Genomic DNA, 21724 nt, shown 5'->3' with positions numbered 1-21724 from the left:
TCGAGTTTGCGCAGTTTCCAGCGCGGCCCTTCCCCCGCAGTGGGTCGACCGACACCCCTTGGAGTGGCAGGGAACGTGGAGACATCGAATCGAATGTAGCGATGATCCGACAGCGTCTCCACGTCTACCCTCACTCCCCACCCCATTACGCGCCGTGCGAGAGCAGGGCTGGCCATTGTTAGATCCACAATTGACCCGCCCCGCTGTCGCACGCACGTGTGTGTCGACCCCCTGTTGAGGATCTGCAACCCCACTTCGACCGCCCATTCTTCCATGGCCTGCCCTCTCGCGTCCGTCGCTGGGGATCCCCATGTCGTGGACTTGGCGTTAAAGTCTCCAGCGACGAGCACCAGCCCCGGGCGACTGCTGCCGATCAGAGAGCCCACCTCATCCAGGAATGACTCGAACTCGGCCAGTCTCCTGTTTGGCGAGAAATACGCCCCGACCACCATCGTGTCTCCTAATAGTGTGGCGACAAAGCCGTGGCCTCTGGTGACGTTTTGGTGACGCGGCGCATTAGCTTGGGCCTGCGTGACAACCGCTACTAGGCCATCCCTGTCACCAGCCCAGTTGTCCCTCGGGGGCACAGAGTAGGGCTCTGCCACCACCGCGACATGTATCAACCACTCCGCCATGCTTTGGAGCAGGAGGTCTTGAGCTCTGGCGGAATGGTTGATATTCGCCTGCAGATACCGGACGGCCATTCCTAGCCATTGGCCGTCCGATCCTCCTCGACCCCAGGCTCAGGCCTTCGTGGGGGACTTGGCTGCGTAGAGGCTCCGGGGCCACCTGCAGCAGTTTTCTTCCGTTTGGGTGGGTTGCATGTTTTGCTTCCCACCCTATGGTCTGCACGGATGCCCGCAGCGGCGCACAATGAGCAATGCGCGGTGGCATTGCAGTCACGCGCGATATGGCCCGTCCCACTGCAACGGTAACATATAAGGCTCCGATCCACCTCCGACTTGCACTTCGCACGCACGTGTCCCACTTCCAAGCATCGGAAGCATCGCGTGGGCCGACTGTCGAGCAGTCTGACCTGCGCCGACACCCACCCCACGCGGACCCGTCCGCCCTGCGCCACCTTTTTGGCAGCTGCGATAGGACACCGCAGCCACACCGTACCCAACCCCGAAGGGCCGAGCGTGACCTCCCCGGACTTGATGTCCTCCTCTGCGCAGCCACCTTCCTTTGCTACCGCCGCCACCACTTCCGAGGAAAGTACGGAGTCGTCCAGGCCCGAGATGCGCATCTCCGCGCATTTGGTGGGCCTAGATATACGGACCAGGGCAGGGTCCAGTACCTCCCGCAGTTTGGCGGCCAGATCATCTGCCTTTTGGCCGCTCGCCGCTCCGGGGATCTCGAAGGCGCGGGCATCCGTGGCGGTCCTTCGGATCCGAACACCCGCGATCCCCATCGAGTCAATGTCGACCTTGCTTTTAGCCTCGTTGAGTACGGCGGCGTAGCTCGTGCTGCTATCGGCCTGGGGTATCAGTGTCAGCACCACCGCTGATGTGTTAGGAAGGCGAAGCTTCCGGGCTTTCTTTGGTGGAGCCTTGTTCGTATTCGGGCTCACCTCCTTTTTTGCACCCTTGGGCTTTCCCTTTTTCCCCTTCTTTACTACCTCGGACCAGGTTGACGTGGCAGGTGCAGGCGCCAGCGCAGCAGCGGCGGAGCCTGGCATTACCGGGGCCGGGATTTCCTGGGCGGAACTTCCCTTCCGGGGCTTCTTCTTCTTCTCCCTCCCCACAGAGCCTGAGGAGGAAGGTCCCTTTGCAGGCACCATAGGCGAGACCAGGGCCTTCGAAGAAGCGCCCGCGAGCCTCGCGCCGGGCGGAGGGAGGAGTCTGTCTTTGATTGTGGTCATGTGGGCGTCCAGGTACGACGTCACCTGGGCCATGACCACGCGACAGATCTCCTTCGTCAGAGGCGCCGAGGTTTTGCTCTGTTCGGCCACCGTCTTCGAACTCCTATCCTGTCCGGGTAGGGAGGATGCAGCACTGCCCTGCTGACGCATCGCCTCCATTTGGGCCTTAATTTCGGCCATTTCTTTTCGGAGACTGGCCATCTCCCCCCTCAGCCGGTCGTTGTCGGCCTGAAGCCGCGTCGTTTCCTCGGTGGCTGTGCGTTGGCTGAGTTCAGCAAACGCATCCGTGATTGCCGACGAGGCGTCTTTTAGGCGGCGGATGTACGGGCCCTTCAGATTCTTTGATGTGGCTGCCACCCTTTCGATGACAGCCACACTATCCGCGACCTGTCGTCTCAGGTCCCGTATGCCGGGCTCTTCTTCGGGGTTCGCCCCAGGCCGAGGAATGGTGTCTTTGCGGAACCCTTGCCGCGTTCGGATTTCCATTTGTTCCAGCTCTTTCTCCGCCTCGAGGCGAGCCTCTTCCCGGAGGGCACGGTTATAAGCTTCTCTTGCCTTAGCCATGCCCATGTAATTCCCAGTCGTGGGGGGGCGGCCCCGGCGTTTAGAGGCTTGGGATGAGCCCCCGCTGCCGGTTGAACGGCGTCCCTCATCTCCGCTGGAGCCTGGCATAGAGTCCGAGTCGGATGGTCGAGGTCTTTTTTCTGGGCGGTCCTGCCACATCCTCCCACCACTCCACTCTTCACCCTCCGTTGTCTCCACGTCCGAAATTGGCACTGGGCCCGCGGGTTTGAGTGGGGTCGGCATCCGTGGGCGCACCTTTCCCTTTCCCCGGTTTCTGGGGTTGCCCGTTGGAGCCTTCCCCTCCACGTCGGTTCCTTGACGTTCCGTGGTCGGGTTCCCATGGCGACTAGGGGGGGGGGGAGTCACCGGCGACGGGCTGGACCGCACCGTGTACGTGGTGCCGTCCGAGTCACCCCCCCCTCCCGCTAGAATCCCTGGGTCTATTCGGGTCAGGAGGACTTTGGCGACCCTCTCGAACCTGGCCTCACGGCCTCCCTCGAGCGCCAGTAGTGCGCGTGGCTCCTCCTGTCTTGCCCCTACTTCTGTGGCGGTGCTCGGAGTTGCACTTGGCGCACGCCGTATAAAGCGGCCCTGCCTGTCCCTTGCCTCTGTTAGGACGTCAACCCCTCCAAACGGAGGAATCTGCAGCTCGGGCAAGCTGAGGTCAATGCGTGGGCTTGGATAGTCCACACATTGACTGTGCTGTGACACGTTCGCCTGTGCAGGGACAGGCCCCTGCACGGGCGAACGCGCCAAGGAGCTTCGCGGGAAAAAGACCCTTTCCTCCTCGTCTTCAGAGTTTCCTCCCCTCATCCGCAAAATATCCATATCGCTTGCGTAATCGAGTTCCGTTTGTTCATAGCCAATGTCGTGTTCACGAGAGCCGGCATCCCGCCGGCCCACGAAGCAACTTTTGCCCCCTCCGTATACGACGGGGCTCTCACCCGCCGAAGCGAGTGAACGGGATTGGGTACCCGCCCGGAGAATTTTAAAGTTGCCGATCTCCATGATTAGCTTTTTTAAGGGGTGGGCTCCCCCGCACGCTCGGGACTGGACTCCCTCCAGCCACGCATCCCATCGGCGCGATTGCTCACCTTGGGATTGGGGTAATTTATTATAGTGGTTTTCTTCCACGCGGTGCTACTCTCAATGAGCAGCACCCCCGGCCGGCTCAGTGCGGGTTACGGGTTGCCCGACGGGGAGCCAAAACTCACCCAGCAGTCGCATGACTGCAACTGCCAGACCCGTCGCGCCGCGAGCCTTGAAGGCCCGCCATCCCACGCCGCTCGAAAGGCGGCCGCTGCCCAATATTAGGGCTCCTTCAAACACGGTGCACGCGCACCACCACCGTGCGTGCCTCCGTCGCGGGTACCTGGCCTCGTGAGATCCACACACATCTCAGGCCAGGCCCGCCCACCCTATGTACTTCCCCTGCGCCCTCTGCTCCGTCAGAGGGACGCGGGGAGAACCGTCATGTGCCGCTCTTTGTCTGGTCTCTCACCCCAGGCCTGTCTGGTATGGGTAGCCCTGTCCGGCGTAGCCCCGAGGATCATTGAGACACGCAAGCCCCCCCACCACGGCAAGGTGGCAGCACTTCGAGGGGGAAGATCCGTGGAACCTTTTTTTTTTTTTTTTTTTTTTTTTTTTTTTTTTTTTTTTTACGAGGGGAAATGCGTTTCGCATACTCCCGCCCCCCGGGGGGGGGGTTCGGGAGTTATGTGGGACTCTCCTCCCTTAGGGGGAGGCCTACCCACTAAAACCCCTCGGTGTACCCTCGCTCCGCCTGAGGTAGGACTAAGGGAACGCTTGGCGCTTACCTCGGCCCTGCCATGTGCGTGTCGCCCTTGCGGGCTCGGCTGTTGCGGCTTTTGCCACTGTCCCTCCTAGGTGTGCACTTTTGTGCCTTATCCGCCTCGGGACACTCTCGTCAGGCAGGAGACCCCCCGATCTCCTGCCCGAGGTCCCAGTTAGGGCGGCAAGCGGCGGTCATACGCGGCCCGCCTCCGCCCGGTCCTTTTTCGGCGGATAGGGAGCGAGAGGGGATCGTCCTCTCGCTCTCTCTCCGCCGCCTCCTTTAGGGACATGACAGCGTCGCAGAACGCGACGACCGCCTCCCAGGTGCCTCTGTTGCGGACCATCGCACTGGCTATTGCCGGCAGCGATAGGTCTGCTCCAAGAACCGCAGCCATCTCCGATCTCGGTTCATCCCACGCAGGGCATACGGCGCGGGTGTGATGCGCCGTGTCCTCCTCACCTCTGTCACAGTGCTTGCACACCGCTGTGTCCTCTCGTCGTGCCACTCGCCACAGGTACCTACCAAAGCAACCGTGCCCAGTAAGTACCTGTGTCAAGTGGTACGTCATTGGCCCGAAGTCGCGCTTCAACCAGTCCCTAAGGACTGGGCGTACTGCGCCCACCACCTCGCGGCTTGCGCTCGGGGCTTCTAGCCTTTCATCCCACCTCCGGAGAAGGTCATCCTTGGCCTCCTCCCTCCAAAGCTTGATCTCCTCCGGAAGTGGACGATTTCCCGCCGCCCGCTCTTCCGCAACTTGCCAGTATACCGCCGCCAGGACCCCAGCCTCCAGGTCCCATGGTGGGCTGCCGGCCAGCAACGTCGCCGCCTCAAAGGAGACCGTCCTGTACGCTCGTATTGCTCTTGTGGCTATAACCCGTTGGGGTCTGCGCAACAGGGCCACGTTCCGAGCGTTCAGGGATTCTGCCCATATTGGGGCCCCATAGAGTGCCATGGAGCGCACAACACCCTGATAAAGGCGGCGGCATGTGCTGCCCGGTCCCCCGGTGTTCGGGAGCAGTCCCCCGAGTGCTCCGGCTGCGGCCAGCAATTTTGGCGCCTTCCGCGCAAAGTGCTCAGTGAAGCTCCACCGACCGTCGAGGACAATGCCTAGGTACCGCATCGTCGACTCGACGGCGATGGAGGTTCCCCCGACCACTATTTCCAGCCCAGGAGGCGGTGCGTTTCGAGGCCCGTGAAAACAGAGAGCCTCGGACTTGTTGAGGGCCACTTCGAGTCCCAAGGCCCTAATGCGACTCACCACGTGAGCTACCCCTGCTGTGCCGAGCAGGACGGCCTGCCTGTGGGTGCTCCCCTTTGCGGTGACGAGAGTGTCGTCAGCGTAACATAGTACGTTGACGCCCCGCAGGTTGGTACCGCGAAGCACCCAGTCGTACCCGATGTTCCACAGGAGTGGTCCGAGGACTGACCCCTGTGGGACACCGCACGTGACCGTCCTGCTTGCCCATCCAGCTTGAGTCGGGTATGTGATGGCCCGGTCTCTGAAGTAGTCCTCGACTACTATTCTGAGATAGTGGGGCACACCGTGGTACTTCAGTGCCTCCTTGACAGTCTCAAAGGGCAAAGTGTTGAAGGCATTCGCTATGTCTAGCGACACTGCCAACAGCACTCCACCCCGTGAGACTGCCCCATCGGCGAGGACCCTCAACCGCGCTATGGCATCAATGGTCGACCTTTCCCGCCGAAAGCCGTACTGGCACTCGTGCAAGTCGGGTCCTACCTCCCCGAGGTGTCTGACGAGACGGGCCGCGAGCACTCGCTCAAGGAGCTTGCCCATCTCGTCAAGCAAGACTATGGGGCGATAGGCCGACGGCGACTCAGCCGGGCGCCCGTCCTTCTGAAGAAGGACGAGCTTACCGGTCTTCCAGCTTCGCGGGAACCGACCCTGTTGGAGACATGCGCGGAAAAGGGCCCTCACTCTCTCCTCCAGCTCACCAAGCGCGAGCACCACGACACGTCCGGGCACACCGTCAAGTCCGGGGGCGCTGTTTTTCAGCCGGAGCCTTAACACCGCTGCCCCGAGTTCCCCCTCTGTGACAGGAGGTATGTCCTCCTCTACCGCAGTGCTGGTAGCGTTCCCACCCATCGCTGGCGGATGCCATACACCTCTTTCAGGGAACAGACCAGTAAGGATTCGTCCTAAGAGGTCCGGCTCAAGGCTGCTGGTTAGCGGAGGGGCCCAAGGCCGGAGTTTTGCCCTTACAGTTTTGTAAGGGCGTCCCCATGGGTCCCGGTCCAGCGTCTCCAGCCACTCCTTCCACGCCGCTTCCCTAGCCTGTGCGATGCCTGCCTGCAGGGCGTGGCATTTGGCTCGGTAGGCGGCGTAGAGCTCATCCTCCCTGGCCGGATCGCGTATCCTTCTCCGTCTGCTCCTGGTGTATTGGCGGCGCGCAGCTGTGCATCCGCTTCGTGCCTCACGAAGCTCCTCGCGCCACCAGTAAAGCCGGCGCCGCGGCGGAGTCGCCTTTGCTCGGGGCATTGCTGCATCGCATATGCGCTGGAGAGCAGCAACCTGCCGCTCCGCCTCGGCGTCGACTTCACCGATGGGCCTAGGCCCGGCCTGCCACCCCTCGACAATCGCTGCCTCTTTGGCCATTTCTCGGTCGAGTTTGCGCAGTTTCCAGCGCGGCCCTTCCCCCGCAGTGGGTCGACCGACACCCCTTGGAGTGGCAGGGAACGTGGAGACATCGAATCGAATGTAGCGATGATCCGACAGCGTCTCCACGTCTACCCTCACTCCCCACCCCATTACGCGCCGTGCGAGAGCAGGGCTGGCCATTGTTAGATCCACAATTGACCCGCCCCGCTGTCGCACGCACGTGTGTGTCGACCCCCTGTTGAGGATCTGCAACCCCACTTCGACCGCCCATTCTTCCATGGCCTGCCCTCTCGCGTCCGTCGCTGGGGATCCCCATGTCGTGGACTTGGCGTTAAAGTCTCCAGCGACGAGCACCAGCCCCGGGCGACTGCTGCCGATCAGAGAGCCCACCTCATCCAGGAATGACTCGAACTCGGCCAGTCTCCTGTTTGGCGAGAAATACGCCCCGACCACCATCGTGTCTCCTAATAGTGTGGCGACAAAGCCGTGGCCTCTGGTGACGTTTTGGTGACGCGGCGCATTAGCTTGGGCCTGCGTGACAACCGCTACTAGGCCATCCCTGTCACCAGCCCAGTTGTCCCTCGGGGGCACAGAGTAGGGCTCTGCCACCACCGCGACCTGTATCAACCACTCCGCCATGCTTTGGAGCAGGAGGTCTTGAGCTCTGGCGGAATGGTTGATATTCGCCTGCAGATACCGGACGGCCATTCCTAGCCATTGGCTGTCCGATCCTCCTCGACCCCAGGCTCAGGCCTTCGTGGGGGACTTGGCTGCGTAGAGGCTCCGGGGCCACCTGCAGCAGTTTTCTTCCGTTTGGGTGGGTTGCATGTTTTGCTTCCCACCCTATGGTCTGCACGGATGCCCGCAGCGGCGCACAATGAGCAATGCGCGGTGGCATTGCAGTCACGCGCGATATGGCCCGTCCCACTGCAACGGTAACATATAAGGCTCCGATCCACCTCCGACTTGCACTTCGCACGCACGTGTCCCACTTCCAAGCATCGGAAGCATCGCGTGGGCCGACTGTCGAGCAGTCTGACCTGCGCCGACACCCACCCCACGCGGACCCGTCCGCCCTGCGCCACCTTTTTGGCAGCTGCGATAGGACACCGCAGCCACACCGTACCCAGCCCCGAAGGGCCGAGCGTGACCTCCCCGGACTTGATGTCCTCCTCTGCGCAGCCACCTTCCTTTGCTACCGCCGCCACCACTTCCGAGGAAAGCACGGAGTCGTCCAGGCCCGAGATGCGCATCTCCGCGCATTTGGTGGGCCTAGATATACGGACCAGGGCAGGGTCCAGCACCTCCCGCAGTTTGGCGGCCAGATCATCTGCCTTTTGGCCGCTCGCCGCTCCGGGGATCTCGAAGGCGCGGGCATCCGTGGCGGTCCTTCGGATCCGAACACCCGCGATCCCCATCGAGTCAATGTCGACCTTGCTTTTAGCCTCGTTGAGTACGGCGGCGTAGCTCGTGCTGCTATCGGCCTGGGGTATCAGTGTAAGCACCACCGCTGATGTGTTAGGAAGGCGAAGCTTCCGGGCTTTCTTTGGTGGAGCCTTGTTCGTAAGGTTCACCTCCTTTCTTGCACCCTTGGGCTTTCCCTTTTTCCCCTTCTTTGCTACCTCGGACCAGGTTGACGTGGCAGGTGCAGGCGCCAGCGCAGCAGCGGCGGAGCCTGGCATTACCGGGGCCGGGATTTCCTGGGCGGAGCTTCCCTTCCGGGGCTTCTTCTTCTTCTCCCTCCCCACAGAGCCTGAGGAGGAAGGTCCCTTTGCAGGCACCATAGGCGAGACCAGGGCCTTCGAGGAAGCGCCCGCGAGCCTTTTTTCCTTCTGAGTAGTCTCTCCGCCGGACGGAGGGAGGAGTCTGTCTTTGATTGTGGTCATGTGGGCGTCCAGGTACGACGTCACCTGGGCCATGACCACGCGACAGATCTCCTTCGTCAGAGGCGCCGAGGTTTTGCTCTGTTCGGCCACCGTCTTCGAACTCCTATCCTGTCCGGGTAGGGAGGATGCAGCACTGCCCTGCTGACGCATCGCCTCCATTTGGGCCTTAATTTCGGCCATTTCTTTTCGGAGACTGGCCATCTCCCCCCTCAACCGGTCGTTGTCGGCCTGAAGCCGCGTCGTTTCCTCGGTGGCTGTGCGTTGGCTGAGTTCAGCAAACGCATCCGTGATTGCCGACGAGGCGTCTTTTAGGCGGCGGATGTACGGGCCCTTCAGATTCTTTGATGTGGCTGCCACCCTTTCGATGACAGCCACACTATCCGCGACCTGTCGTCTCAGGTCCCGTATGCCGGGCTCTTCTTCGGGGTTCGCCCCAGGCCGAGGAATGGTGTCTTTGCGGAACCCTTGCCGCGTTCGGATTTCCATTTGTTCCAGCTCTTTCTCCGCCTCGAGGCGAGCCTCTTCCCGGAGGGCACGGTTATAAGCTTCTCTTGCCTTAGCCATGCCCATGTAATTCCCAGTCGTGGGGGGGCGGCCCCGGCGTTTAGAGGCTTGGGATGAGCCCCCGCTGCCGGTTGAACGGCGTCCCTCATCTCCGCTGGAGCCTGGCATAGAGTCCGAGTCGGATGGTCGAGGTCTTTTTTCTGGGCGGTCCTGCCACATCCTCCCACCACTCCACTCTTCACCCTCCGTTGTCTCCACGTCCGAAATTGGCACTGGGCCCGCGGGTTTGAGTGGGGTCGGCTTCCGTGGGCGCACCTTTCCCTTTCCCCGGTTTCTGGGGTTGCCCGTTGGAGCCTTCCCCTCCACGTCGGTTCCTTGACGTTCCGTGGTCGGGCTCCCATGGCGACTAGGGGGGGGGGGAGTCACCGGCGACGGGCTGGACCGCACCGTGTACATGGTGCCGTCCGAGTCACCCCCCCCTCCCGCTAGAATCCCTGGGTCTATTCGGGTCAGGAGGACTTTGGCGACCCTCTCGAACCTGGCCTCACGGCCTCCCTCGAGCGCCAGTAGTGCGCGTGGCTCCTCCTGACTTGCCCCTACTTCTGTGGCGGTGCTCGGAGTTGCACTTGGCGCACGCCGTATAAAGCGGCCCTGCCTGTCCCTTGCCTCTGTTAGGACGTCAACCCCTCCAAACGGAGGAATCTGCAGCTCGGGCAAGCTGAGGTCAATGCGTGGGCTTGGATAGTCCACACATTGACTGTGCTGTGACACGTTCGCGAACGCGCCAAGGAGCTTCGCGGGAAAAAGACCCTTTCCTCCTCGTCTTCAGAGTTTCCTCCCCTCATCCGCAAAATATCCATATCGCTTGCGTAATCGAGTTCCGTTTGTTCATAGCCAATGTCGTGTTCACGAGAGCCGGCATCCCGCCGGCCCACGAAGCAACTTTTGCCCCCTCCGTATACGACGGGGCTCTCACCCGCCGAAGCGAGTGAACGGGATTGGGTACCCGCCCGGAGAATTTTAAAGTTGCCGATCTCCATGATTAGCTTTTTTAAGGGGTGGGCTCCCCCGCACGCTCGGGACTGGACTCCCTCCAGCCACGCATCCCATCGGCGCGATTGCTCACCTTGGGATTGGGGTAATTTATTATAGTGGTTTTCTTCCACGCGGTGCTACTCTCAATGAGCAGCACCCCCGGCCGGCTCAGTGCGGGTTACGGGTTGCCCGACGGGGAGCCAAAACTCACCCAGCAGTCGCATGACTGCAACTGCCAGACCCGTCGCGCCGCGAGCCTTGAAGGCCCGCCATCCCACGCCGCTCGAAAGGCGGCCGCTGCCCAATATTAGGGCTCCTTCAAACACGGTGCACGCGCACCACCACCGTGCGTGCCTCCGTCGCGGGTACCTGGCCTCGTGAGATCCACACACATCTCAGGCCAGGCCCGCCCACCCTATGTACTTCCCCTGCGCCCTCTGCTCCGTCAGAGGGACGCGGGGAGAACCGTCATGTGCCGCTCTTTGTCTGGTCTCTCACCCCAGGCCTGTCTGGTATGGGTAGCCCTGTCCGGCGTAGCCCCGAGGATCATTGAGACACGCAAGCCCCCCCACCACGGCAAGGTGGCAGCACTTCGAGGGGGAAGATCCGTGGAACCTAACCTAACCTAACCTAACCTAACCTAACCTAACCTAACCTTTTTTTTTTTTTTTTTTTTTTTTTTTTTTTTTTTTTTTTTTAGGAGGGGAAAAAATGCGTTACGCATGCCACCCGGGCCCGGGAACCAACCCGGGTGGTTATGTGGGACTCCTCGTCATGGGCTCATGAGACCCCGAGTCTACCCACTAAAACAACCCCTCCGTCTGCCGCCGTTGTGCTGTAGCGGTGGGCTGCAGGAACGCTCGCGCTTGACTTCCACAGCACCACCAGCACCAGTCCGCTACGCAGACACCGCCTTTGGAGGCCCCTGTTGGCCTTGTGCTCTTCGGGCCGAATCGGGTGCGGCCACCGACTCAGGGACGACGGGCGAGTCGGATGACAGGCGTCCCCATGCCTGTCATCCTAAGGTCCCCTATGGAGGCAGACGGCGGTCTTGTGCGACCCGTCTGCGTGGAGCACGCTTGCGGCGCCGTTGGTCGGCCATGGGGTCGACTTCTCTGGCCCGTTCCGCCGTTTCCTTCTGTGCCATAGTGAGCTCACAGAAGTTTGCCACCGCCTGCCAGGATCGGTCGCTGTCGACCATGGACTTGACCACAGCCGGCAGCGACAGGTCCGGCCCCACTATGGCTATCAGTTCTTGTCGCTCCGGCCCCCACGCAGGGCACACCTCCAGAGTGTGTTCTGCCGTGTCCACATCTGCGCCGCACTCGTGGCACTCCTCGGTAGGCTCTCTTCCGGCGATTTTGTGCAGATACCTCCCGAAGCAGCCATGCCCCGAGAGAATCTGCACGAGCCGGAAAGTGAGTGCACCGTGCGGGCGCTCCAGCCACTCGGACATGACTGGCCGAATCGCCGTTATCGTCCGCACGCCCGCGCTTGGTGTCTCTAGCCGGTCCACCCAGTGCTCGATTGCCTCGCGAGAGAGCTCCTCCCGTTTGGCTTCTATCTCGCGCGGTGCCGGCCAGAAATCCCGGGCCCGCGCCTCCTCGCGCCAGAAGAAAACTGACGCCAGGGCTCTCGCGTCCAAATCCCACGGCAGGAATCCGGCCAGCACGCATGCGGCCTCGCCAGATATCGTTCCATAGCCCCGTATCGACCTCGTGGCCATCACCCGTTGCGCTTGGCGCAGCTTGGTGATATTTTGCCTTCTGAGGCCGCCGGCCCACACTGGGGCTCCGTACAGGGCCATGGAGCGAACAACGCCCGAGTAAAGCCGCCGGCACGAACTCTTCGGCCCTCCGAGGTTCGGAAGCAAGCGCGCGAGCGCACCGGCCGCCCCCAGCAGCTTTGGTGTCAGCCGCTCGAAGTGAGCCTCGAAGTTCCAACGACTGTCCAGCGTGATGCCCAGATAGCGCATCGTCGAGTTGATCGCAATCTGGACACCTCCCACAACGATATGAGCCCCGGCTCCGGGCGCCCTCCTGGGCCCATGAAAGCAGATGGCTTCAGATTTATGCAGCGCGACCTCTAGCCCCAACCGTCTTATTTTGCCCACTACTTGGGCTACTGCCGCCGTAGCAAGGATGGCGGCCTCTCTGTACGTTGCGCTCCGCACCGTCACAAGTGTGTCGTCGGCGTAGCACACCAGGCTGACCCCGGGCAGGTGTGCACCCCTCAACACCCAATCGTATCCGATGTTCCACAGGAGTGGCCCCAGCACCGACCCCTGCGGAACACCGCACACCATTTCCCGACGCCCCCACTCGTGCTGCCCGGGGAAGGCCACGAACCGCCGCAGCAGGTAGGCCTCTACTATGCGGCTAAGATGGTGGGGCACTTGGTGGTACAGCAGCGCCTCGTTGATACAATCCCAGGGGAGGGTGTTAAAGGCGTTGGCGATGTCCAACGACACTGCCAAGACGACCTCGCCCTGGGACACTGCCTCTTCCGCCAATTCCTTCAACCGCAGGATCGCATGGACTGTTGAGCGGCCCCTGCGGAATCCGTACTGGCAATCGGCCAGGTCGGGCCCTTCCGTTACTAGGTGCTTGGTGAGGCGGCTCGCAATGATCCGCTCAAAGAGTTTGCCGACCTCATCCAGCAACACGATGGGCCGGTAGGCCGACGGTGATTCCGCAGGACGACCCTCCTTCCGCAACAGAACCAACCGACCGACCTTCCAGGCGTCAGGAATGCGGCCCTGCTCCAGACATGTGCTGAAAAGCCGACGCAACCGTGGCTCGAGGGCCTCCATGGCTAACACCCAGGCTCGACCTGGGATCCCGTCCAACCCAGGTGCTGTATTTTTAGCCCGCAGCCTTAGAACCGCCGCTCCCAGCTCTGCCTCGGTCACGGGTGGCGTCTCTGCTTCCTCTTCCCGCTGCCTCTCTGCGGCCCTGGGCTGAGCCATGGGCGGTGGACGTTGTAGAGGCCTGTGCGGAAACAGAGTCTCGACTACGTCGTCCAGCAACTGAGGCTGGAGACTCTGCGTCAGCGGGGGCGCCCAAGGTCGAAGCTTTTGCCTAACAAGCTTGTACGGCCTCCCCCATGGATCCCTGTTCAGAGTCTCCAGAAACTCCTCGCGTGACCGGTCGATGGCTCGTGCCATGGCGGCTTTTAGTGCCACTTTTGCCTCCTTATATGCTGCATATAGAGCCGCTTCTGTGCGCTCGTCTCTCTGCTGCCGACCTCGCTGTCGCGTGTACTGGCGTCTTCTGAGCACACACTCCTCGCGCAACTGCGCAAGATCTGGAGACCACCAGTACACGGATCGCCGTGGAGAGAAAGCCTTGGCTCGGGGCATGGCCGCGTCGCAGACCTCCGTCATGCAGTTGCGGAACCATGTGGCTTCAGCCTCGACATCGTCCGCCTCCTCCGGTACCGTTGGCCATGCTTGCACCATGGCCGCCAACTCTAGGGCTTCCCGGTCGAGTTTTTTGAGTACCCACCGCGGGCCGCTCTCGACCGAGTCACTCCGACTTGGGAGAGGGGGCCTAGGGAGCGTAGAGACTCCAAACCGAATGTAACGGTGATCCGATAGAGTCTCGACGCCCACCAGGACCTCCCATCTATTAATACGGCTGGCCAGGGCGGCGTTCGCAAACGTGATGTCTACGATGGAGCCGCCCTGTTGGCGCACGCATGTGTTTGCCGTCCCACGGTTCACGACAACTAGGTTGGCGGCAATTGCCCACTCCAAAAGAGTTCGTCCCCGCGGATCTGACACTGAGGATCCCCACGCTGCATGCTTCGCGTTAAAGTCGCCAGCCACGATGACCGGCATGGGGTGCAGCCGACCAACGAGAGCACCGACCTCCACGAGGAATCTCTCGAACTCGGCCAGGCCAACGTTCGGGGAGAAGTATACGCCGACCACCACCAGATCTCCGCAGACCGCCGCAACGAAACCATGGCCCTTCGTTACGCTTTTAAACGGACTGGAGCCGGCAGCGCTCCGCGTAGTTATTGCCACAGCTTCGTCAAGGTCCCCGGCCCAGTCGTCTCTGGCCGGCACCTTGTAGGGCTCCGCTATTACGGCGATGTGAATCGACCACTGCGCCATGCTCTGGTAAAGGAGATCCTGAGCCTTGGCGCAGTGGTTGATGTTTCCCTGCAGGAATTCGATGGTGGCCATTTACCCGACGACCATCGATTCATCCGCCTGTTGCGTCGCGGCCTGTTCCATGGCCGGCGATTCGACCGACTGCGAGGGGGCCCGGGGGCCATCGGCAGCTTTGGTCTTCCTGCTTTTCCCGGCAGTCTTGGGTACAGTGCACGCCTTGCTGCTTAGCCTGTGCCCAGACGGCTTCCCGGCCGCCGCGCATACAGCACAGTGCGGTGGGGCGGTGCATTGAGCCGCTTTATGACCGTCTTTGCCACACTGGAAGCAGCTTTGGGACCGGTCAGTTTCCGCCTGACATTGCGCTCTCACGTGTCCATTGGCGAGACACCGGAAGCAACGAAGTGGCCTCTGCTCCAACAGCTTGACTTGCGCAGAGACCCATCCTACTAATAGACGACCCCCAGCCACGACCTTTTTTGCGGCCAAGATGGGGCATTGTACCCAGACAGTACCGAGCCCAGAGAATCCCTGGCGTACTTCTCCGGCCTTCACCATTTCAACGGTACAACCTCCGGTTTTTGCCACAGCAGCGACCACCTCCTCTTTTGTGACTGACTCGTCCAAACCAGTGATGCGGATGTCGACGGTTTTTGAGGGCCTGGACACCCGTATCTTCTCCAAGCCGACCTGCTGCTGGATTGCCTCAGCCAGTTTGTCGGCTTTATCTCCACTGGATACTCCAGGGACCTCGAGAATGCACGCTCCAGTGGCCGCCCGGCGGAAGCGCAATCCGCCAGGGATGTCCATGTCCGTTAGTTGGACCTTGGTACGAGCCTCGGCGATCACATCTTTGTACGTGACACCTTTCTGTATAGCCTCCGGTTGTAGGGTGAGTACGACGGCCGCCGTTCGTGGGGGCTTAAGCTTTTTGGCTTTCGCCTTTTCTGTTGGCTGCGGTGGGGCAGCACTCTTGGCAGTCCTCCGTTTCTTTCCCTTTCTCGCCACCACGTTCCAGCCCTCTTTCATGGTAGCGGGGGCAGGTGGCAGCGAGCGGGGTGTGGACACCTCGTTTGCTGATTGGGTTCCAGTCTCGCCTTTTTTCTTCGCAGGCGTTTTTGCGGTCTTCTTCGCTCTTGGTTGTGGAGCTGGAGCAGGCTGTGGCTTTTTCGTGGCATCTATGACTTTTTTGCCACTGGAGCCGGCAGTCGCCGTTACCGGTGTCTTCTTTGTCCTTTTCCCCTTAGGCTCTTTCGTCTCGGGAGCAGTCTCCGGCTCCCGGGCAAGGGGAGGGTCCCGCTCAGAGCCGCTTCCCATGTCGGCAGCAAGTGGGGGCCGCATCGGCCGTGCTGGCAGCAGCCTGCCCTCCAACTCCAAAGCTCTCAGCCGCTCATCTAGCACCAGCCCCACTTGCGTCGTCATAGCGCGCATCACGTCCTCCATGTCGGAGGACGCTGCCGCACCTTTGCGGGAGCTGGTGGTTGGCTGCGTCTTCTCTGTTCGTTGAGGCGGACCTGGGGACACTCTCCTGAATTGCTCCCGGAAGTCCGCCCTCAGTTGTGCCACCTCAGCCTTAACCTCCGTCAACTGGGTGCGGAGGCTGTTGTTTTGCACCTGCAGTCGCCTCGTCTCTTCCGAGGCAGTGCGCTCGACGAGGCACTCAAACGCTTCCTTAATAACGACGGTAGCGTCATTTAGCGCTCTTACCCAAGTGCCCTTCAGGTTGCCGGACCTTTTGGCAACCATGGCTATTGTCTCGAGGCTCTTCTGGACTCGCTGAGAGAGCTCGGCCGCTGGAAGGTTCTCCGGCGCATCGGGCAAGACGGAGCCAGAAGTTGTCCTGCCTCTCTGGCTGTGGGTTGTGGGTGACCGCCGTAATCCAGCCGCCTCGGTGTCCGATCCCTGACCGCTGGGGTCACGACTCCTCCAGAGTCGTCCTTGCTCACTGTCGCTCGATGAGCAGCAGTCCGCTTCGGCCCGTCTATCGCCATGCTCGTTGCTCATCAACGTCGTGCTCGCCGCCCCCGGCTCCTCTGCATTAGGGGCCGCCGCCACTTCCGACCCCATGCCGTGCTCGCTCTTGCGAGCGAGTGCCTGTGCCACCGGCTCGCTGTCGCAGCGGGACAAAACCACCCTCAAGTCTGGGAGAGATCCTCTGCGCGGGGGGACCGCCATCGTTGAGAGCCCCGCCTTGACCTCCGCGGGCCGCGGGGCGATCTCGGGTGGTTGCTCCGCCCTCGGGCATTTGGCCTTGGCCCGGGACGCATCCACGCGAGTTCCCCGCCCTCTCTTGTTTGGCCCGGAGCCGGGCCTCGATCCGGAGGCGGGAGCGGAAGCATCACCACTTGATGCCCCCGACCCGTCCTCCTCGCTCAGCAGCCGCTTCCTCGCTTCCCCGGGTCGGCCGGAGGTTATAAAAGGAACATGCAGCGAGCCGTCGTCAGAGTCAGCCGTCTCGCTATCGGCATCTGTTTGAAGCGGCGACCAGTAGACGTCCTCGCCAGGCAGGTCGCGCATGCCTATCTTCCCAGGGGAGAAGAATTCCTCGCTTCCTGACGAGAGTATTTCGCGAGCCCCTCTCCCACGGAACACCCTTGTGGGGATTGGCGTGGGTGACCGCACATATTCCGCCGGTACCACGGGCGCCTCCTCCTCTCCGTCCTCCCCATCAGGGGCAGCGTGACGGATCAATCGCCCGCCCCTGTCCCGAACTGGGCGAAACTCCATCCTCGGGGATTTCGGAGACGGTGTCGCGCCAGACGCATCTGCACCGTCCTTGTCCCCTCCTCCTCGTATCCTTAAAATCATCTCGCAAGCATCATTTTCCATTAAACGTTTGCCATGGTCGTGTTTAATATCCATCCGAGAGTGGTTTGCCCCCCCAGAATACGGTGGGCAGCATGTCACCACAGCGCGGGCACTTGCCCGTTCTGTGGTGACACGGAGGATTGGAACCTCCTGGGGTAGTATATTCCATTTGTATCCACTCATTTTTTTTGCTATTTTTAAGGGGTATGCCCCCCTTCTGACGTTTGGGACTGGGCTCCCCCCAGCCATGCATCCCATCGGCACGCCAGTCACACCTTAGGATTGGGGATTTTTTATAGTGGTTAACTCCACGTGACCTTCCGCTCAGTGAGGAAGGTCCTCGGTCCGCTCAGTGCGGGTTACGAGTTGCCCGACGGTGGCCGTAGCCACAACATCGCGCCTGGTGGACAAGCCACCTATGGCAGCTCTTACATGGAGCTCCAACTCCGCCCAACCGGGCGTCTCGCACTGTGCCCTCTGCTGGTTTCAGAGGGACACGCGGAGCCGCCCCCCGTGTGCTGTTCTTAGTCTGGCCCCTCTCCTCAGGCCTGTCCGGCTTGGGAGGCCCTATCCGGCATAGCCCTGAGGGTCATTGGAGCACGCAAGCCCCTTCACCACGGCAAGGTGACAGCAATTCGAAGGGGTAACCTTTTTTTTTTTTTTTTTTTTTTTTTTTTTTTTTTCGTTGGAAAAATGCTTTATGCATACCCGCACACCCGGGGGAGGAGATGCGGGTTATGTGGGACTCGGCAAAGGTGCCGCTACCCACTAAAAAACCAACGGTATGCCTGCACGCCGCCGGTGGGGCGTGGCCACGGGTTCTCTAGAGTACGCAACCGCAGCCACGCCGGCGCCGCCCGCCTGTGCAGCGGGCCCTTCTCTTGTGGGGTCTAGAGTGAGACTTCTACCCCTGCCTTCTCAGAAGGCGCGTGGGCATACCACGCGCGCCCTCTCTGCGAGGCCTATGTAATGGGCAGCGACGCCCCCGCGCCGCTGCCCAGACCTCGCTAGGTGGGGGGGAGGAGATGGGCATACGCTCTCCTCCGGGCCCCTGTGCGCTTGCGGCGGATCGGGTGCGAGGCTGGGTTGGCCTCCCTTTCCCTCTCCGCTGCCTCCTTCTGCGACATTACATCCTCGCAGAAGGAGAGGACCGCTTTCCACGACCTCTCGTCGGCAACCATAGCCTTAACTACGGCTGGCAAGGAGAGGTCGTTCCCCACCACTGCCGCGAGTTCGCGGCGCTGCCCCTCCCAGGCTGGGCATTCCTCCAGGGTATGCTGCGCCGTGTCCTCGCCGCAGCCACACTGGTGGCACTCGGCCGTCTCCTCCCGTCTTGCGTACCGGTGCAGGTAGCTCCCGAAACAGCCATGCCCCGTGAGCACCTGCACCAGCCGGAAGGTTAGCGAGCCCCGCTCTCTCTCCAGCCAGTCTTGTAGGACCGGCCGGACCGCCTCGACAGTCCTGTGTCCCTCCTCGCGTCCAGCCAGTTGTTCCTCCCATTGGAGGACAACGGACTGTCGGACGAGGAGCTTTTGCGCCTCTACCTCCCTAGGCGCAGGATGGAACTCCCGCAGCCGGAGCTCCCTGCGCCACTCGTACAGAGACGCTTGGGCCTCCGCCTCCAGATCCCAGGGAGGCGTTCCCGCCAGCAAGCACGCCGCATCATATGAGGTGGTGCGGTACCCGCGTACGACGCTGATGGCCATCGCCCTCTGAGCCTTTCTCAGCAGGGCGATATTTCGGGCCGCCAGATTCGCCGCCCAGATCGGCGCCCCGTACAGGGCCATCGATCGCACCACCCCCATATACAGACGGCGGCTCGCTACCTCCGGCCCCCCGATATTGGGCATCAGCCTCTTCAGTGCGGCCGATGCTGCCATTAGTCGGGGGGTCAGGCGGGCAAAGTGCTCGCGGAAGTTCCATCGGGAATCGAGGACAAGTCCGAGATATTTCATGTCGGACTTTACCTCGATTCGGGTGCCACCAACGACGATGCTGGATCCTGCAGGCGGCGCCTTCCGGGCTGCGTGGAAGCAGAGCGCCTCAGACTTGTGTAGCGCCACCTCCAGACCCAGCATCGTTATACGCCTCACCACCTGTGCCACCGTCACGGTGGCGAGGCGTGCTGCTTCACGGTACGAGGTCCCCCGGGACGTGACCAGCGTGTCATCTGCGTAGCAGGTCACACTTGACCCCGGGAGAAGCTCCCCCCGCAGCACCCAGTCGTACCCAATGTTCCACAGGAGCGGCCCTAAGACCGAGCCCTGTGGAACACCGCACGACGTCTCCCACCTTGTAATCCCGCCGCCCCGGACCGGATACTCCACACACCGCTCCGAGAGGTAGGCCCCGACTATTTGGCACAAATAGGGAGGCACTTTGTGGTATTTCAGCGCCTCCCTAATGCACGACCACGGCAGGGTGTTAAAGGCATTGGCGATATCCAAGGACACCGCCAGGAGAACCCCACCGTGGTCAACCGCCTCATCCGAGAGGGCTTTGATGCGCGCGACTGCATCCACGGTCGACCTGCCCTCTCGGAATCCGAACTGATGCTCGGACAGGTCAGGTCCTACTCCTCGGAGGTGCTCGACGAGGCGACAGCAGATGATGCGCTCGAAGAGCTTGTCAGCCTCGTCGAGCAATACGATCGGACGGTAGGCGGATGGAGAGTCCGCGGGACGCCCATCCTTTTTTAGGAGGACGAGCCGGCCGGTTTTCCATATGGTCGGAAATCGGCCGGACTGTAGACAGGCGTCCAGTAGCCCGCGGAATCTCTCCCCTAGGGACCGCAGCGCCAAAGCCAGGACGCGTCCTGGGATCCCATCTGGACCCGGTGCCGTGTTTTTGGCTTTTAGCCTCCGCACAGCTGCGTCTAGCTCTGCCTCCGTTACCGGAGGCACCCCGACTTCCGCACCCTCGAACCCTGCGAGCTGATGGGGAGGTGCCATTTCTGGGGGCTGGTGTTCCGGTCTGTTCGGAAACAAGTTGGAAACAACCACCCCCAGTAGTCGAGGCTCGAGACTCTCTGTCAAGGGGGGGGCCCAAGGGCGTAATTTACCCCTGACCGTCTTGTACGGCCTCCCCCATGGGTCTCGGTTTAGAGTCTCGAGAAGCTCCGCTCTGGCGCTCGCCTTTGCCTCGCAGATGGAGAGCTGCAGCGCCTTGACCGCCTCCCTGTAGGCACTGTACAGCCGCGTCTCCTCTTCAACGTCTCGGTGTCTGCGTCGACGGGACCGTGTGTACTGGCGTCTCGCCCTGTTGGAGCAGGATCGGAGTTCTTCGATTTCTCGCGACCACCAGTACACTTGACGCTTCGGAGGCCGTGGCTTGGCTCGTGACATGCCTGCGTCACAGACTTGTGACATGGCTTCGCGGAACCAGGCTGCCTCCTCCTCGGTCTCCACAGGCCCAGGAGATGTTGTCCAGGCCTGGACGAGGGACGCTATCTCCACCGCTTCACGATCCAGGCTGTTCAGGGCCCAACGAGGGTAAGGGGTCGCAGCACGGCCATTCGGACGACGATCCGTGTCTGTCGTACCTCCGGAGGACGTGGAGACATCAAACCGGATGTACAAATGGTCTGATAATGTCTCCACCGTCTCCAGTACTCTCCAGCCACGGACGCGGGTCGCGAGTGCCGGGGTCGCGAACGTCACGTCCACTATAGATTCTCCCTGCCAGCGCACGCAGGTGCTGGCCGACCCTCGGTTCAGAACCGACATTCCGGTCATCGTCGCCCATTCCTCTAGAAGGTCTCCGCGAATGTCGGTTGCGGGACAGCCCCAGGCCATGGATTTGGCGTTTAAGTCACCTGCGACAACTACCTGGCGCGGTTGGGTCTGCCCAACGAGAGCCGCCAGCTGGCCGAGGAAGGCTTCGAACTCGGAGACTCTTCTGTTGGGGGAGAAATATACCCCGATCAGGGTAATTTCGCCCCAGAGTACAGCCACATAGCCTTGGCCCCTCGACAACGTGGAGGGGGGCGGTATGCCCTCTACCCCTGCTTTTGTAATAATGGCCACCAAGCCATCCAGGTCCGCAGCCCAGTTGTGGCTGGGGGGGACGTAGTACGGCTCGGCGACCACGGCAACATCTATCGACCACTGCGCCATGGACTGCAGGAGGAGATCTTGCGCCCCGGCGCAGTGGTTTATGTTCGCCTGGAGGATCCGATTAGTTGACCTCGTCATTTGGCGCATTGCTAATCGGACCCTCTTGTGCAGCCAGAGGCGCCGCCACTCCAGGGGTGGCTGGTTTGTTGGTCACCTTCCGGGACATGCGTTTTGGGGCTTTAGCCCCCATCGCGCAGGTACTGCTGCCGGCACTGTGGTCAGCAGATTTGCCCGCTGGCGTAACCTTTTTTTTTTTTTTTTTTTTTTTTTTTTTTTCGTTGGAAAAATGCTTTATGCATACCCGCACACCCGGGGGAGGAAATGCGGGTTATGTGGGACTCGGCAAAGGTGCCGCTACCCACTAAAAAACCAACGGTATGCCTGCACGCCACCAGTGGGGCGTGGCCACGGGTTCTCTG

General features: G+C 61.5%; 2 protein-coding genes across 2 annotated transcripts in view; both read right to left on the bottom strand.

Moving 5' to 3' along the window:
- Window positions 1-4395: 4395 nt before the first annotated feature.
- On the bottom strand, window positions 4396-5343 carry LOC134651736 (uncharacterized). Its single transcript, XM_063506837.1, has one exon. It carries the CDS (start codon window positions 5341-5343, stop codon window positions 4396-4398), a length of 948 nt encoding a protein of 315 aa, XP_063362907.1.
- A 3421-nt stretch (window positions 5344-8764) lies between these two features.
- Window positions 8765-21724, bottom strand: part of LOC134651450 (superoxide dismutase [Cu-Zn]) — a 394084-nt gene continuing 381124 nt past the window's right edge. Inside the window, exon 6 of the mRNA XM_063506558.1 lies at window positions 8765-8774. The gene's annotated coding sequence lies outside the window, so the exon portion shown is untranslated. The remainder of the gene's footprint in view (window positions 8775-21724) is intronic.

This window comes from Cydia amplana, chromosome 10 (genome assembly GCF_948474715.1).
Source record: "Cydia amplana chromosome 10, ilCydAmpl1.1, whole genome shotgun sequence".
Taxonomy (NCBI): Eukaryota; Metazoa; Arthropoda; class Insecta; order Lepidoptera; family Tortricidae; genus Cydia; species Cydia amplana.
The sequence above is the reverse complement of the archived record's forward strand: the minus strand, read 5'-3'. Positions and strand labels throughout refer to the sequence as shown.